At 39.1% G+C, this 16783-nt stretch overlaps 1 protein-coding gene across 1 annotated transcript in view; it reads right to left on the bottom strand.

Annotated features, from left to right (window-relative positions):
* The window catches only part of LOC128664093 (matrix metalloproteinase-21), a 131535-nt gene that overhangs the window by 9751 nt on the left and 105001 nt on the right, over positions 1-16783 (bottom strand). Inside the window, exon 6 of the mRNA XM_053718775.1 lies at positions 6933-7105. Within this exon, the coding sequence (XP_053574750.1) occupies positions 6933-7105 (173 nt within the window). The remainder of the gene's footprint in view (positions 1-6932; positions 7106-16783) is intronic.

The following is a 16783-nucleotide window of genomic DNA, read 5'->3' as shown; positions in this document are numbered from 1 at the left end:
TATTCATAAATATACCTAATGAAGCATATAATTGCATTTAAAAAAATGTATTTACATATTCCCACTGTTCATTATAATCTATCTTTGTACAAGTTTACAGCAGCACGTATACACTCTCCATAGCCACAGATACTGAAAAAAAACATACTCTGCTTGCCTCTCTTTCAACAGTCATTACTAAAAAAAATCTTCTGGCCTTTTTCTATACAGAGAAGGCAAAACAGACTGAACTCTGACTGTTATCTGCTTAAACATAAATGATAGAACATGTACAGTCCTTTACATTCCCTATACCTATAGATTGCAGAACTAACGCATGGCTAGATCTCATTCCTGTTGTAGACAACTGGTAGTAACAACACAATTACTTAAAGACCATAATAAAGATTTTCAATTTTTTTTTTTAGTTACTGCCAATAATTAAGTCTACAAATAGAATGTGATCTAGATTGAAATCTGTGTGTCTGCAGACACATACTACAGAGTAGATATGTCCCGGCCTCCTCTATACGAATATGTACTGTACAAATATGTTTCTTTATATACACATAGGAGAGAAGAGATATTCCTGGCCTGTCTTTGTTTCTATATATACAACAGGAATGATGTTCTCAGATGTTTCCTCTATTCACACATTTATTAAGCAGCGGATGCTGCAATCTACCCCCAAAATTTCGGGTCCGCCTGAAACTTAAGTTAAGAAGCAGCGGTGTCAATCATCTGCCACCTCTGAGGATACAATCAGGATGATTGACACCCCCCGCTAGTGGCCGATTGGAAGCGAATGTACAGGGGGCGACATTGCACAAGCATTTCACTAGAAATGTTGTGCAATGTTAAATGCTGACAACGTATGCTGTCGGCACAGGAGCGGAACTACAGGGGATGCAGAGGTCGCAACTGAGACCGAGCCTAGGAGGTCCACCACTCAGGGGGGCCTCACAGCTTCAGCACAAAGAAAAAATTCCAACTTTTTTTCTCTTTCTTCATGGGCCCAACCTAGTGGTCCTTTGCATGCAGGATTGGGATACCAGAAGATTTCTGGCTGGGTGAGGTCGCCGCTGGCAATGCTGCATCAGCTGGGGTAATGGGGACCACTGTAAGGCTGAGAAGAAGGATGCTGCTCTGCTGCAGGCACATTTCCATGGCTATATCATGATCCCCAGCTCAACCTTGCAAAGCTGCCACCTGGATGAGGAGTCAGAGTGTGGGCACTGGGCAGGACTGGATCTCGGCGGGTGCAGCACACTCAGCCTCGCACTATAGCCTGGCTGTGTGTGACTCTGATCTTCCAGCACAGGCCTTGCACTGGAAGATCAGAGTCGCACACAGCCAGGCTATAGCACACTGCTGCGTGAAGATCATCCGTGCCTGTCACACAGGGGGACCCACCCATCCCCAGAATTCAGAAGTCACAGGCACAGCAGCAGACATGAGGAACTTTCAGCAGTCAGTTGCAGCTGATAGGCAAGTAGTGAGTTGCTTGTGAGTACATTTTACTTGCCGAGCTGGTGGCTGCTGATGCTGCTGTTCTGCTACCTCTGCTGCCGTGTCTGCCCCGCCCCCGTTGCAGTACACATCATAATATTATTATTATTATTTATTTTAAATTCTAAAAGCCTGGTGCAGACGCAGTTCAGTGAGCGCAGGCTTTTACAGAGAGGCAGGTCCCTTTTCAGGCACGCCGCTGGCAATATGGGCAGCTACCCATAGGTGGAGAATCAGGGCTGCCTGGGGGTCCTGTGTGAGTGGGACCATGATGCATCTAGCTGCATGCTGGGCAACCAGAGTGTTAACTCAGAGAGTCACTCACATTGTCAGCCTGGAGGCAGCCACCTATTACTCCTGCATAGATACCCAGTGAATAGCACTAAGGTAAGACTAAGTTCAATGTGAAAAAACCTAGACGGATGCAACTAATTTCTCTAGTCTCTAGAATAGTTACAGAAGACTGATATGATATTATTTATATATATATAAAAATCAAAATAAATAAATATATATACAGATATACAGATATATATATATATTCCAAAAGTAATGGTCGCACTCTCAGGTCTTTTAGTGAAAAAACGTAGTTAGTTTTAATGAAACGTTTTCGGGGTAATCTACCCCATCATCAGCATAAACATACAGTGCATCAAACAAACTTAAATAGAAGCATGTTGCTCATTAAACAAATCAAAAGTAAATAAAAAATACCTGTGTGTGTAAATTTCTCAGTGTGGTGACGCCAAACAGTGTGTGTGTGGACCGCATATTTTGCGTTCCACTGTGAGGACCGGAAGTGTAAAGTGTAGTATTATATCCGGTATCCTCGATTTTATAAAGGACTTATAGTGTTATTGTATATATACAAGAATACTGTGTTACTTGTTTTAAGTTACTAAATGTGTAATAATGTTTCAATCTCTGTGTCGTTGTTGACAGTGTATCACACTCTTAGTGTATTGTTGCATTTGCGTACATTTATTTAGCCAGTGCCTTATAAATTGCTCCTAGGCTCATATATACATATGTACATTACTTCCTGTTATCTGAATTACATCTCCCTTACTCGCGTGTTACTACTGCCTGTTGCGATGATCTGCGTGACAGGTTCGATAGAACTTACTGTCATATTATGGTTGTCATGGTAACCATTTGTTGTGCCAGTTCTTCTTAGGCGGATTAATCTGTTGGTTTACCTATCTCAGATTACACGTTATCCTATAGCCGGTACATATTGCCTTCATGTCTCACTATTAACCTGGTTTTCATACATCTCTTATGTTTGTCCTAGAGTGTGTTAGTTAAAGGCATATATAGGGTCTAAACAGTATTCTCTGGCTCTTATTGTATATAGTATCTATATATTATCTCGAGTATGGTACATGTATTTCTAAAGCTGGCTTTGTGGATTATGTGGTAGGTCCCCACATTTGGACCTAGATAACAGTGAAAAAAAATAAAAGCATCAAATCATCTAACATGGATAGAGGATATAAAAATACACAAAATATAACTAGTAAATAAATAAATAAATAGCAGCCTCTTTGTTGCTGCTGCATTGCACACTTAACTTTAGTAATGTATAGTTGGTTTTGGTCTTGTTGTAAATTATACTATATCTATCTCTCTTGTGCCTGTATACACTTTACATCTAATACACACGTCTTGGCTCTCTTAATATATAATAAAGAAAGCTATTGTTGCCTTATAAGTCCATATAGTTGCTCCGTGTCATATTGCTTATATAGGGATGTCCATCCTTATTGCAACCTTTGGTTTCATCGTAGTTAGACGATCCTAGTACAGGGTCCCTGTATATATATATAAATGGGGTAGAGCACTATCCAGGGGTGCAAGTTGGCATAATAAATATCATAAATACTGAGAGAAAAAAAAAGGGGATAGAAAACAAAAAGGTAGAGAAAAACAGTATGCCCTATGCCAGCACAATCCCTTAATGGATTGTGCTGGCATAGGGCATACTTTTTTCTCTTCCTTTTTGTTTTCTATCCCCTTTTTTTCTCTTAGTATTTATATATCTATATATAGATATCTCTCTCTCTCTCTCTCTCTCTCTCTCTATATATATATATATATATATAATGTATTTGGAACTGGCACAACGGTCGCTGACTTTGTGGAAGTGAGAGTGCATATACCCTCCACTTTGTTTTAAATATATATATATATATATATACACAGTTGTATGCAAAAGTTTAGGCACCCCTGACAATTTCCATGATTTTCATTTATAAATAATTGGGTGTTTGGATCAGCAATTTCATTTTGATCTATCAAATAACTGAAGGACACAGTAATATTTCAGTAGTGAAATGAGATTTATTGGATTAACAGAAAATTTGCAATATGCATCAAAATGAAATTAGGTACATACATGTCATTTTGTTGATTTGAATACCTGTAACTGTCTAGCATTGATTAATTGGAACACACAATTGGTTTGGTGAGCCCATTAAGCCTTGCACTTCATAGACAGTTGCATCCAATCATGAGAAAAGGTATTTAAGGTGGCCAATTGCAAGTTGTTGTTCTCTTTGACTCTCCTCTGAAGAGTGGCAACATGGGGGCCTCAAAACAACTCTCAAATTACCTGAAAACAAAGATTGTTCAACATTATGGTTTAGGGAAAGGCTACAAAAAGCTATTGCAGAGATTTAAGCTGTCAGTGGAAGACCACAGGAACAGTTCTTGTTAAGGCCAGAAGTAAAATATCGGAAAGGCAAAGGATGGTGAGAACGGTCAAAAACAGCCCACAGACCACCTCCAAAGACCTACAACATTATCTTGCTGCAGATGGTGTCACTGTGCATCGTTCAACAATTCAGCGTATGGGAGAGTGATGCGGAAGAAGCCTTTTCTTCACACACGTCTCAAACAGAGTCGCTTGAGCCAGCTTCATTTTGGAAGAAGGTGCTGTGGACTAATGAAACAAAGATTGCGTTATTTGGTCATAACAAGGGGTGTTATGCATGGCGGCTGTCACGGATACCAGACAACTAAGGCTACCCCCCACCCCCCTACAACCTCACCCCTGTTGTTTCTCAGTGGTTTTGGGCTCCTCAGAGCAACCACAATCCCTGGAAGCTTTGGTTTGCTTGTCTTGTGAAAAGCTGGTGTATGACCAGGAAAATCCTCCTAGGGTGGCCGGGCCTCTGGAACTCCCGGTCGGCCTAACCCCTTTCAGGCTGTCTGGGCTCCTGGAACTCCCGGTCGGCCACAGGACAGAAGGACACCCGCTAACTTTACCCCTGGTTGCTCCAGCAACCATGTTCCCCAGAGCTCTGCTCTTTTGGGGATTAGTAGCCCCTAGGGAGGACAAGAGGTGGGGGAATTACCGGAGGGGAGCTGCTTTGGGAACCGGGGGTTTTGGACACCCCTACCTCCATAACTTCAATGGGCTGTATCTCCGGTCCCCAATAACGAATCATGCTGCTTTTTGGACTGCGGCATCTGGGGTCAGATAGCTTTCAAATGACACCCTGGAAGTGCCGCCACTCCCCTGGGATCACCCCAAACCTGTCACCACTCACCACTGTGTCCTGGGATTCTGTGGGACTATGGTTGCTATGGAGGGGCGGGAATGGCGGGAAAACTGTGGCATTGTCTCCCTGTTTTTTCAAGATGTGTGTGTGTATAAAAGATGTGTGTTTGTCCCAATAAAGGCAGTTCTTATTTCACCTGAATGCTAGTCTGTCTAGTCATTTAGGTGGGCTCCTGCCAGAATCACTTTCCTGGGCTACATAGCAGCCTGTTCCAGGCAAAGGAAGGACCCTCTGGCAGAGCTACCCAGTCGGGGTAGCTGGAGTCTGCCACAGGGTGGGCCCTGAATACTGTTGCTGTCAGGCATCAGGGGTGGCTACAGGCTGTGGTCACTTGCCAGCTACATAGCTGCAGTCAGCAGGGAGGAAGCAGGACCCGTTTGGCAGAGCTACCCTGTCGAGGTAGCTGGGGTATCCGTCACAGCGGCAAAATAACACAGCGTTCTAAGACAAACACTTGCTAGCCGCCACAGTAAAATTTTGTGGATGATTCATCATGCTGTGGGACTGTGTGGCCAGTGCCAGTACTGGGAATCTTGTTAATGTTGAGGGTCGCATGGATTCCACTCAATATCAGCAGATACTTAAGAATAATGTTGAGGAATCAGTCACAAGTTGAAGTTACGCCAGAGCTGGATATTTCAACAAGACAACGATCCAAAACACTTCTCAAAATCTACTCTGACATTTATGCAGAGGAACAAGTACAATGTTCTGGAATGGCCATCCCAGTCCCCAGACCTGAATATCATTGAAAATCTGTGGTTTGATAGGAAGCGGGCTGTCCATGTTCAGCAACCATCAAACTTAACTGAACTGGAGATGTTTTACAAGGAGAAATGGTCCAAAATACCTTCATCCAGAATCCAGACACTCATTACAGGCTATAGGAGGCTCTACTAAATATTGATGCAATATTTCTGTTGGGGTTCCCAAATTTATGCACCTGTCTAATTTCGTTTTGATGCATATTGCACATTTTCTGATAATCCAATAAACCTAATTTCACTACTGAAATATTACTGTGTCCTTCAGTTATTTAATAGATCAAAATGAAATTGCTGATCCAAACACCCAATTATTTATAAATGAAAATCATGGAAATTGTCAGGGGTGGCTAAACTTTTGCATACGACTGTATATATATGTATGCATACAATTTTAAACAACTATACTTATATTATTAAATTTGCTTCTTTCTCTTTGTATCTTTTGTTTAAGGAGCAGCAATGCACTACTGTGAGCTCAATGAACACATTGAGTGAGCCAATGATGATAAGCATATATGCACAGCCGCCAATCAGCACTGCTGCGGCTTCTGAGCCTTTTCAATAAAGGATACCAAGAGATCAAATTAGATAATAGATGTAAATTACAAATTTGTTTAAAATTGCATGATCTATCTAAAACATGAAAGTTTAATTTTGACAATATTATATTGAAAAAAAAGAAGATATGTATCAAATTGAATTTTTTTTGGGGGTTGGGTGGAGGTTTGGCCCTTCTTAGATCTTAGATTCTTGCACCTGGGCCCTGTGGTTTCTAGTTACTCCCCCTGTGTCCGCATTTAGCGATGTCGGACAGACATGATTCGCTACAGCGGATCATGTCCGTCCGACATTTAATAAATCTACCCCATAGTGCAGAACAAACACACAATGTATCACTTTATATTCATATCCGTAACTGTAGGAGACCCTTTACATAAACATATACAGTATATGATATTCACTCCTGTCCTTTTTGTATATTTGCACAAATACTGCAAGGAATGCACAACTGCTCTTCTACTCTGACATATGGTGAAAACACATAACTTGACCACTTTGATTTATGCTTTCATAAAGTGATTAATAAACAGGAAGGGGCAAACTTACTTACATTATTTTCTCTGAAAAAGTAGATGAAACGTTCTTTTTTGTCAAAGAAAGCTGCATCCAGTGGACTTGGAACTCCAGGGAATGCATCCTTAATAAGTTGTGGATATTTGTTTCTTCTCCAGTCTTCTGTAAATGCCATGTCTTTCTCAGGGTCATAACGCCAAACTTGGCTACCTTTTAAAATTGTAGAGAAATCAATTTAGGTTTACGTTGATAAATTAACAATACATTTATATCATTTTTTTTCATGTTTTAACCAAAGGTTTTGATTTTAACACATTCTGAAAAATACTTAGGTCTTTTTAGCCTCTTGAAAAAAAAGGTTAAAGAAACATTCGGGTAGATTACGAGTTTTGCGTTATGAGTAAAAAAGCAGCTACTGCTGCTATTGCGAGTCTTGTAGGTACAGCTGTCCCGCACACTTTTTTGGCCGTACTGCAAATTAACTTACGCAATTTTCGTAAAGTCTTTTTACAATGGGAATTCTATAGCGCCGGTATTACAATCTTTTCTTTTTTTAGGCCAAAAAGTGAGCGGTACAGCCTATCCCGCAAGATTTGTAACGTATTCTAAAGTCAGTAGTTATGAGTTTTACACTACAAAGCTGTAGCATGCCATAAAACTCATAATTAAAGTGCTAAAAAGTACACTAACGACCATAAACTACCTATTAACCCCTAAACCGAGGCCCTCCCGCATAGCAAACACTAAAATAAAATTATTAACCCCTAATCTGCCGCTCCCGACATTGACACCACTAGAATAAACATATTAACCCCTAAACCGCCGCACTCCGGCATCGCAAACACTAGTTAAATATTATTAACCACTAATCTGCCGTCCCTAACATCGCCGCCACCTACCTAAATTTATTAACCCCTAATCTGCCGCCCCCAACGTCGCCGCCACTATACTATATTTATTAACCCCTAAACCTAAGTCTAACCCTAACCCTAACACCCCCTAACTTAAATATAATTAAAATAAATCAAAGAAAACCTACTATTAATAACTAAATAATTCCTATTTAAAACTAAATACCTGTAAAATAAACCCTAAGCTAGCTACAATATAACTAATAGTTACATTGTAGCTAGCTTAGGTTTTATTTTTATTTTACAGGCAAGTTTGTATTTATTTAGAATAGTTACTAAATTGTTATTAACTATTTAATAACTACCTAGCTAAAATAAATACAAATTTACCTGTAAAATAAAACCTAACCTGTCTTACAATAAAACCTAACCTTACACTACAATTAAATAAATAACCTAAATTAAATACAATTAACTAAATTAAATACAAATACCTAAATTACAAAACCCCCCACTAAATTACACAAAATAAAAAAACAAATTACAAGATATTTAAACTAATTACACCTAATCTAATAGCCCTATCAAAATAAAAAAGCCCCCCCAAAATAAAAAAAACAACCCTAGCCTAAACTACCAATAGCCCTTAAAAGGGCCTTTTGCGGGGCATTGCCCCAAAGAAATCAGCTCTTTTACCTGTAAAAAAATACAAACAAACCCCATCAGTAAAATCCACCACCCACACAACCAACCCCCCAAATAAAATCCTAACTAAAAAAACTAAGCTCCCCATTGCCCTAAAAAGGGCATTTGGATGGGTATTGCCCTTAAAAGGGCATTTAGCTCTATTGCAGCCCTAACCTAAAAATGATACCCACCCAATAAACCCTTAAAAAAACCTAACACTAACCCCTGAAGATCCACTTACAGTTTTGAAGAACCGACATCCATCTTCAACGAAGCCGGGAGAAGTCCTCAGCGAAGCGGCAAGAAGTGCTCAACGAAGCAGGGAGAAGACTTCATCCAAGCCGGGAGAAGTGGTCCTCCAGATGGGCAGAAGTCTTCATCCAGATGGCATCTTCTATCTTCATCCATCCGGCGCTGAGCGGCTCCATCTTCAAGACATCGGGCGTGGAGCATCCTCTTCTTCTGACGATTACCCGACGAATTAAGGTTTCTTTAAGTGACTTCATCCAAGATGGCATCCCTTCGATTCCGATTGGCTGATAGAATTCTATCAGCCAATCGGAATTAAGGTTAAAAAAATCCTATTGGCTGATCCAATCAGCCAATAGGATTGAGCTTGCATTCTATTGGCTGTTCCAATCAGCCAAAAGAATGCGAGCTCAATCCTATTGGCTGATTGGATCAGCCAATAGGATTGAAGTTCAATCCTATTGGCTGATTGCATCAGCCAATAGGATTTTTTCAACCTTAACAATCGGAATCTAAGGGACGCCATCTTGGATGACGTCACTTAAAGGAACCTTCATCCGTCGGGTAGTCATTGGAAGAAGAGGATGCTCTGCGCAGGATGTCTTGAAGATGGAGCCGCTCCGTGCTGGATGAATAAAGATAGAAGATGCTGTCTGGATGAAGACTTCTCCCGGCTTCATTGAGGACTTCTTGCCGCTTCGCTGAGGACTTCTCCCGGCTTCGTTGAGGATGGATGTCGGCTCTTCAAAACTGTAAGTGGATCTTCAGGGGTTAGTGTTAGGTTTTTTAAGGGTTTATTGGGTGGGTTTTATTTTTAGGTTAGGGCTTTGGGCTGCAATAGAGCTAAATGCCCTTTTATTTTATTTGGGGGGTTGGTTGTGTGGGTGGTGGGTTTTACTGTTGGGGGGTTGTTTGTATTTTTTTTACAGGTAAAAGAGCTGATTTCTTTGGGGCAATGCCCCACAAAAGGCCCTTTTAAGGGCTATTGGTAGTTTAGTTTAGGCTAGGGTTTTTTTTTTTTATTTTGATAGGGCTATTAGATTAGTTGTAATTATCTTAAATATCTTGTAATTTGTTTTTTATTTTGTGTAATTTAGTGGTTTTTTTTTTAATTTAGGTATTTGTATTTAATTTAGTTAATTGTATTTAATTTAGGTAAATAATTTAATTGTAGTGTAAGGTTAGGTTTTATTGTAAGACAGATTAGGTTTTATTTTACAGGTAAATTTGTATTTATTTTAGCTAGGTAGTTATTAAATAGTTAATAACTATTTAGTAACTATTCTACCTAGTTAAAATAAATACAAACTTGCCTGTAAAATAAAAATAAAACCTAAGCTAGCTACAATGTAACTATTAGTTATATTGTAGCTATCTTAAGGTTTATTTTACAGGTAAGTATTTAGTTTTAAATAGGAATTATTTAGTTATTAATAGTAGGTTTTCTTTAGATTTATTTTAATTATATTTAAGTTAGGGGGTGTTAGGGTTAGCCTTAGGTTTAGGGGTTTATAAATATAGTAAAGTGGCAGCGACGTTGGGGGCAGCAGATTAGGGGTTAATAAATGTAGGTAGGTGGTGGCGATGTTAGGGACAGCAGATTAGGGGTTAATAATATTTAACTAATGTTTGCAAGGCGGGAGTGTGGCGGTTTAGGGGTTATTCTAGTGGCGGCTATGTCAGGAGCGGCAGATTAGGGGTTATTAAGTATAATGTAGGTGTCGGGGGTGGCAGATTAGAGGTTAATAAGTGTAAGATTAGGGGTGTTTAGACCCAGGGTTCATGTTAGGGTGTTAGGTTTAAACATACATTTTCTTTCCCCATAGGAATCAATGGGGCTGCGTTACGGAGCTTTAAAGGGAAAGTCTAGGCCAAAATAAACTTTTATGATTCAGATAAAGCATGTAATTTTAAACAATTTTCCAATTTTTTTTTATCACCAATTTTGCTTTGTTCTCTTGGTATTCTTAGTTGAAAGCTTAACCTAGGAGGTTCATATGCTAATTTCCTAGACCTTGAAGCCCACCTCTTTCAGATTGCATTTTAACAGTTTTTCACCACTAGAGGGTGTTAGTTCACATATTTCATATAGATAACACTGTGCTCGTGCACGTGAAGTAATCTGGGAGCAGGCACTGATTGGCTAGACTGCAAGTCTGTCAAAAGAACTGAAAAAAGGGGCAGTTTGCAGAGGCTTAGATACAAGATAATCACAGAGGTTAAAAGTATATTATTATAACTGTGTTAGTTATGCAAAACTGGGAAATGGGTAATAAAGGGATTATCTATCTTTTAAAACAATAAAAATTAGTTTTTTTTTCAGCCGGCTCTCCCCATTTATGTCTATGGGGAAATCGTGCATGAGCACGTACAACCAGCTCACCGCTGACTTAAGCAGCGCTGGTATTGGAGTGCGGTATGGAGCACAATTTTGCTCTACGCTCACTTCTTGCCTTTTAACGCCGGGTTTATAAAAACCTGTAATACCAGCACTGTAGGTAAGTGAGCGGTGACAATAACGTGCAAGTTAGCACCGCACCCCTCTTACCGCAAAACTCGTAATCTGGCCGACAGTATTTAAGAATTTTCTATAGTTTATATGAAAGAGCAGCGTTTAAATATGATTTTCTTTTGTATGACAAAATATTAAAACGGATTACATTTAAAATAAAATACAGCATTATCAGTTGTGTTTTCCCTACTTATTCCGATTGACTGATAAGTACTTCCTTCTACTGCTCATTGGCAGATATGTATACAGCTTTGGGTGAATCTGAATTAATGCTGATTTGGTTATTAGTCTGATACACAAATAGCTGAGCAAACAGTAAACAAAACAAACAAAGAACAAGCAAATAATTGCACAAATCAATTTGTTTGGTTCATTCTGCTCCAAAAAAGGGGTAAGGAGCTGATACTGTTTGGCTAATTAGCTCATTTGTTTGCAATGCTATACATGGTATATGACCATTCACACCCCCTATCCAATCCTGCCATAGTATCTTTTATGATTGATTTTAGGGATAGCCAATGAGGCATAAAAATTTGATTTTAGTCATACAGGCTTGTCCATTCAAGCCTTAAAGGGACAGTCAACACCAGAATTTTAGTTGTTTTAAAAGATAGATAATCCCTTTATTACCCATTCCCCAGTTTTGCACAACCAACACAGTTATATTAATATACTTTTTAGCTCTGTGATTAACTTGTATCTAAGCATCTTCTGACAGCCCCCTGATCACATGACATTTTATTTATTATCTATTGACTTTCATTTTAGCCAATTAGTGCAGTGTCTTCCACAATCCATGGGCGTGATCACAATGTTATCTATATGGTTTACCTGAACTAGCTCTCCCCTGTTGTGAAAAGCAAATGCAAAAGCATGTGATTAGAGGCGGCCTTCAAGGGTTTAGAATATCATAGTCTTATCATATGAGCCTTCCTAGGTTTAGCTTTCAACTAAGAATACTAAGAGAACAAAGCAAAATTGTTGATAAAAGTAAATTGGAAAGTTGTTTAAAATTACATGTCCTATTTAAAACATGAAAGTTTTTTTGGACTTGACTGTCCCTTTAACCTAGAATAGGGAAGTGGGAGGCAGGTAACTAGGGTAAGCTGAGCCTTTTTTCATTTACTTTGACTGTCAAAACGTGAAGTAGTTGTGTAACTTCTGTGCCCCTGTGAGTGAGAGATTGTAAATCCAATCAATGACTGTTCCAGGGCTTCTGAGAGAGAGAGAGAGAGAGAGAGAGAGAGAGAGAGAGAGAGAGAGAGAGAGAGAGAGAGAGAGAGAGATTTTTCTTGTCTGTATTCTGTGTGCTGTGCAGACTGCAGCAAAGTACTTTAATTTTTCACTACATTGCACACACAGTGCATTAAGTGAATTGATTCCTTATTCTCTGCCCACAGAATAAAATTTGCTTTTGTTTTAGTTCTGAATCTTTAATTACTTTATTAATACTAGATATAAATTGCTTCAATTTTCAAATTAATCTATCAGAGGGCATTAGAGAGTAGGCTTCTGGATTGCCCTCTATGATAGGCTAAGCTTTACCTAGTATACAGCCCTTTACATTGATTTGTACTAGAGTTTTCTTGTTTCAATTCTAAATATTAAATTACTTTATTAGTACTAGATAAAAAAAAACTGAAGTAATTTTTATTGCAGTGGGGGGCATTACTGAGTGGTCTCCTCCATTGCCTCTGGCATAGGCTTGGCTTAGTCTAGCATACAGCCCTTTAATCTTATGTATTTGTAGTAGGGTAGGTGTTTTTTAGTGGCCTTTATTAATTGTTATTTCTCCTGAGTTTAATTAATTTTCTTTTAAATAAACTTTGGATAGTCGCTCTAGAGATAGCTAATCTTAGGGAAATCTTTTTCTTGAACAGAAACGTCACTCTAGCACCTCCAGCGCCCTGTCTGTCTGTGTGGACTAGTGCTTGTGGTGGTGAAGGAAGAAGTTTTTTTCTTTTTCCTTACATAAGTTATTCTCCTTAAAGGGACAGTCTACTTTAAAATTATTATTGTTTAAAAGATAGATAATCCCTTTATTACCCATTTTGCATAACCAACACTGTTATATTAATATACTTTTTACCTCTATGATTGCAGCTAATCCCCTGCAGACTGCCTGCTTATCTCATTGCTTTTTACAAACGGGCATTTTAGTTAATTAGTGCAGACTCATAAGTAACTCCATGAGAGAGTGAGCACATATTGATCTATATGACACATATGAACTAGCACTGTCTGGCTGTAAAAAGCTAATAAAATGCACTGAGATAAGAAGCAGGCTTCTGGGGCTTACAAACAATCAGAAATTTAGATGTTTGGTTGTGGAAAGCTGGGGAATGGGTAGTAAAGGTGTTGTCTATCTTTTTAACCAATACAAAAAAATAAGTAGACTGTCCTTTTAAATCAGTAAGTTGTGACAGAACTATAGACTGTGGGTTAGTTAGCTAGACATTTTAAAGAAAATTGCAAGTCAAGGTTTTAAAGTTAACACCTAAACACATTACCATCAATCCCCTTTTTATTTCTGAAAAAGCCCAACAGCAAACATCTACATTTACTCTAAGAAAATTGTCAGCACTACACAAAATCAGTCACTCAAATTCATATATGCAAAAAATAAGAAAGGTTAAGATCCTCTCAAAGGAAGTAGTTTGTGAATGGGAGGCAGAGGGTATGTTTTGTTTTTTTGCCTCCAGTAGTGCCACTATCACCAGCACTGCCACTACCTGCACAGAGTCTGTGTCTGCTTCTAGTCTTATAATGGCTGGCAGAGGGAGGAGCACTGTTGCTTTATTGCTTAGGATGTAGAGTGAAATGTCATTTTCTGCTCACACATCTAGAGGAGGAGTTGTGTCAGGGTCATCTTCAGTATCTGCTGTAGCATTAGTAGCAGGCAAGCTCATGTTCAGCAGCAGTGGAAGATATACAGGGCCCAACCACATCCAGTATTAGTAGTAGAATAGCAGTAAGGGTTTCCATTAAAGGAAAGCGGACAGTGGGGTTGCCAAATTTTCTTCAAAAAAGTAAGGGAGGTTTAGGAATCGACAAACTATACACACATACTCTGGGTTGACTCCTGGGTTTTTGCATGAGGAATGAAGCTAAAGAACAATCGGCTAGATTACGAGTTTTGCGGTATGAGTGAAAAAGCAGTGTTAAGGCTCTTTTTCACTACCGCTGGTATTACGAGTCTTGCAGGTTTAGGGGCACCGCACACTTTTTGGGCCGTAACGCAACGTATCTACCGCAGCTTTCAAAAAGTCCTTTTTCAATGGGACTTCCTTTGCGCCAGTATTACGAGTCTGCCTGGGAGGCCAAAAAGTGAGCGGTACACCCTAAAACTTCAAGATCCATAACGTAAACTTAAAGTCAGTAGTTATGAGTTTTACGCGACAAAGCTGTAACATAAAACTCATAACTAAAGTGCTAAAAAGTACACTAACACCCATAAACTACCTATTAACCCCTAAATCGAGGCCCTCCCGCATCACAAACACTAAAATAAAATTATTAACCCCTAATCTGCTGATCCGGACATCGCCGCCACTATAATAAACATATTAACCCCTAAATCACCGTACTCCCGCATCACAAACACTAGTTAAATATTATTAACCCTAATCTGCCGCCCCTAACATCGCTGCCACCTACCTACATTTATTAACCCCTAATCTGCCGCCCCCACCGTCACCGCCACTATACTAAATTTATTAACCCCTAAATCTAACCCTAGGTCTAACCCTAACTCTAACACCCACTAACTTTAATGTAATTAAAATAAATCTAAATAAAACCTACTATGAATAACTAAATAATTCCTATTTAAAACTAAATACTTACATGTAAAATAAACCATAAGCTAGCTACAATATAACTAATAGTTACATTCACCTAGATTTAGAGTTTTGCGTTAGAAGGGGTGCGTAAGCTACGCGTGGTTTTTTCCCCCCGCACCTTTTAAATAACGCTGGTATTGAAAGTTCTCTGAGGGGCTGCGTTAGGCTCCAAAAAGGGAGCGTAGAGCATATTTTACCGCCACTTCAACTCTCAATACCAGCGTTGCTTACGGACGCGGCCAGCTTCAAAAACGTGCTTGTGCACGATTCCCCCATAGGAAACAATGGGGCAGTTTGAGCTGAAAAAAAACCTAACACCTGCAAAAAAGCAGCGTTCAGCTCCTAACGCAGCCCCATTGTTTCCTATGGGGAAACACTTCCTAAGTCTGCACCTAACACCCTAACATGAACCCCGAGTCTAAACACCCCTAATCTTACACTTATTAACCTCTAATCTGCCACCCCCGCTATCGCTGACCCCTGCATTATACTTTTAACCCCTAATCTGCCGCTCCGGACACCGCCGCAACCTACATTATCCCTATGTACCCCTAATCTGCTGCCCCTAACATCGCCAACACCTATATTATATTTATTAACCCCTAATCTGCCCCCCCCAACGTCGCCGCTACCTACCTACACTTATTAACCCCTAATCTGCCGACCGGACCTAGCCGCCACTATAATAAATGTATTAACCCCTAAACGGCCTCACTCTTGCCTCAAAAACCCTATAATAAATAGTATTAACCCCTAATCTGCCCTCCCTAACATCGCTGACACCTAACTTCAAGTATTAACCCCTAATCTGCTGACCGGACCTCACAGCTACTATAACGAATGTATTAACCCCTAAAGCTAAGTCTAACCCTAACCCTAACACTCCCCTAAGTTAAATATAATTTAAATCTAACGAAATAAAATAAATCTTATTAAATAAATTATTCCTATTTAAAGCTAAATACTTACCTGTAAAATAAACCCTAATATAGCTACAATATAAATAATAATTACATTGTAGCTATTTTAGGATTTATATTTATTTTACAGGCATCTTTGTATTTATTTTAACTAGGTACAATAGCTATTAAATAGTTAATAACTATTAATAGCTACCTAGTTAAAATAAAGATAAAATTACCTGTAAAATAAATCCTAACCTAAGTTACAATTAAACCTAACACTACACTATCAATCAATTAATTAAATAAACTACCTACAATTACCTACAATTATCTACAATTAAATCAACTAAACTAAATTACAAAAAACAAACAAACACTAAATTATAAAAACAAACAAACACTAAATTACAAAAAATAAAAAAAGATTACAAGAATTTTAAACTAATTACACCTACTCTAAGCCCCCTAAAAAAATAACAAAATAAAAAAATGCCCTACCCTAATCTAAAATAAAAAGTTTACAGCTCTTTTACCTTACCAGCCCTTAAAAGGGCATTTTGCGGGGCATGCCCCAAAGAATTCAGCTCTTTTGCCTGTAAAAAAAACCCATACAATACCCCCCAACATTACAACCCACCACCCACATACCCCTAATCTAACCCAAACCCTCCTTAAAAAACCTAACACTAAGCCCCTGAAGATCTCCCTACCTTATCTTCACCACGCCGGGTATCACCGATCCGTCCAGAAGAGGCTCTGAAGTCTTCATCCTATCCGGCAAGAAGAGGTCCAGAAGAGGCTCCGAAGTCTTCATCCTATCCGGCAAGAAGAGGACATCCGGA

Source organism: Bombina bombina, chromosome 6 (assembly GCF_027579735.1).
Source record: "Bombina bombina isolate aBomBom1 chromosome 6, aBomBom1.pri, whole genome shotgun sequence".
NCBI classification, from domain to species: domain Eukaryota; kingdom Metazoa; phylum Chordata; class Amphibia; order Anura; family Bombinatoridae; genus Bombina; species Bombina bombina.
The sequence above is the reverse complement of the archived record's forward strand: the minus strand, read 5'-3'. Positions and strand labels throughout refer to the sequence as shown.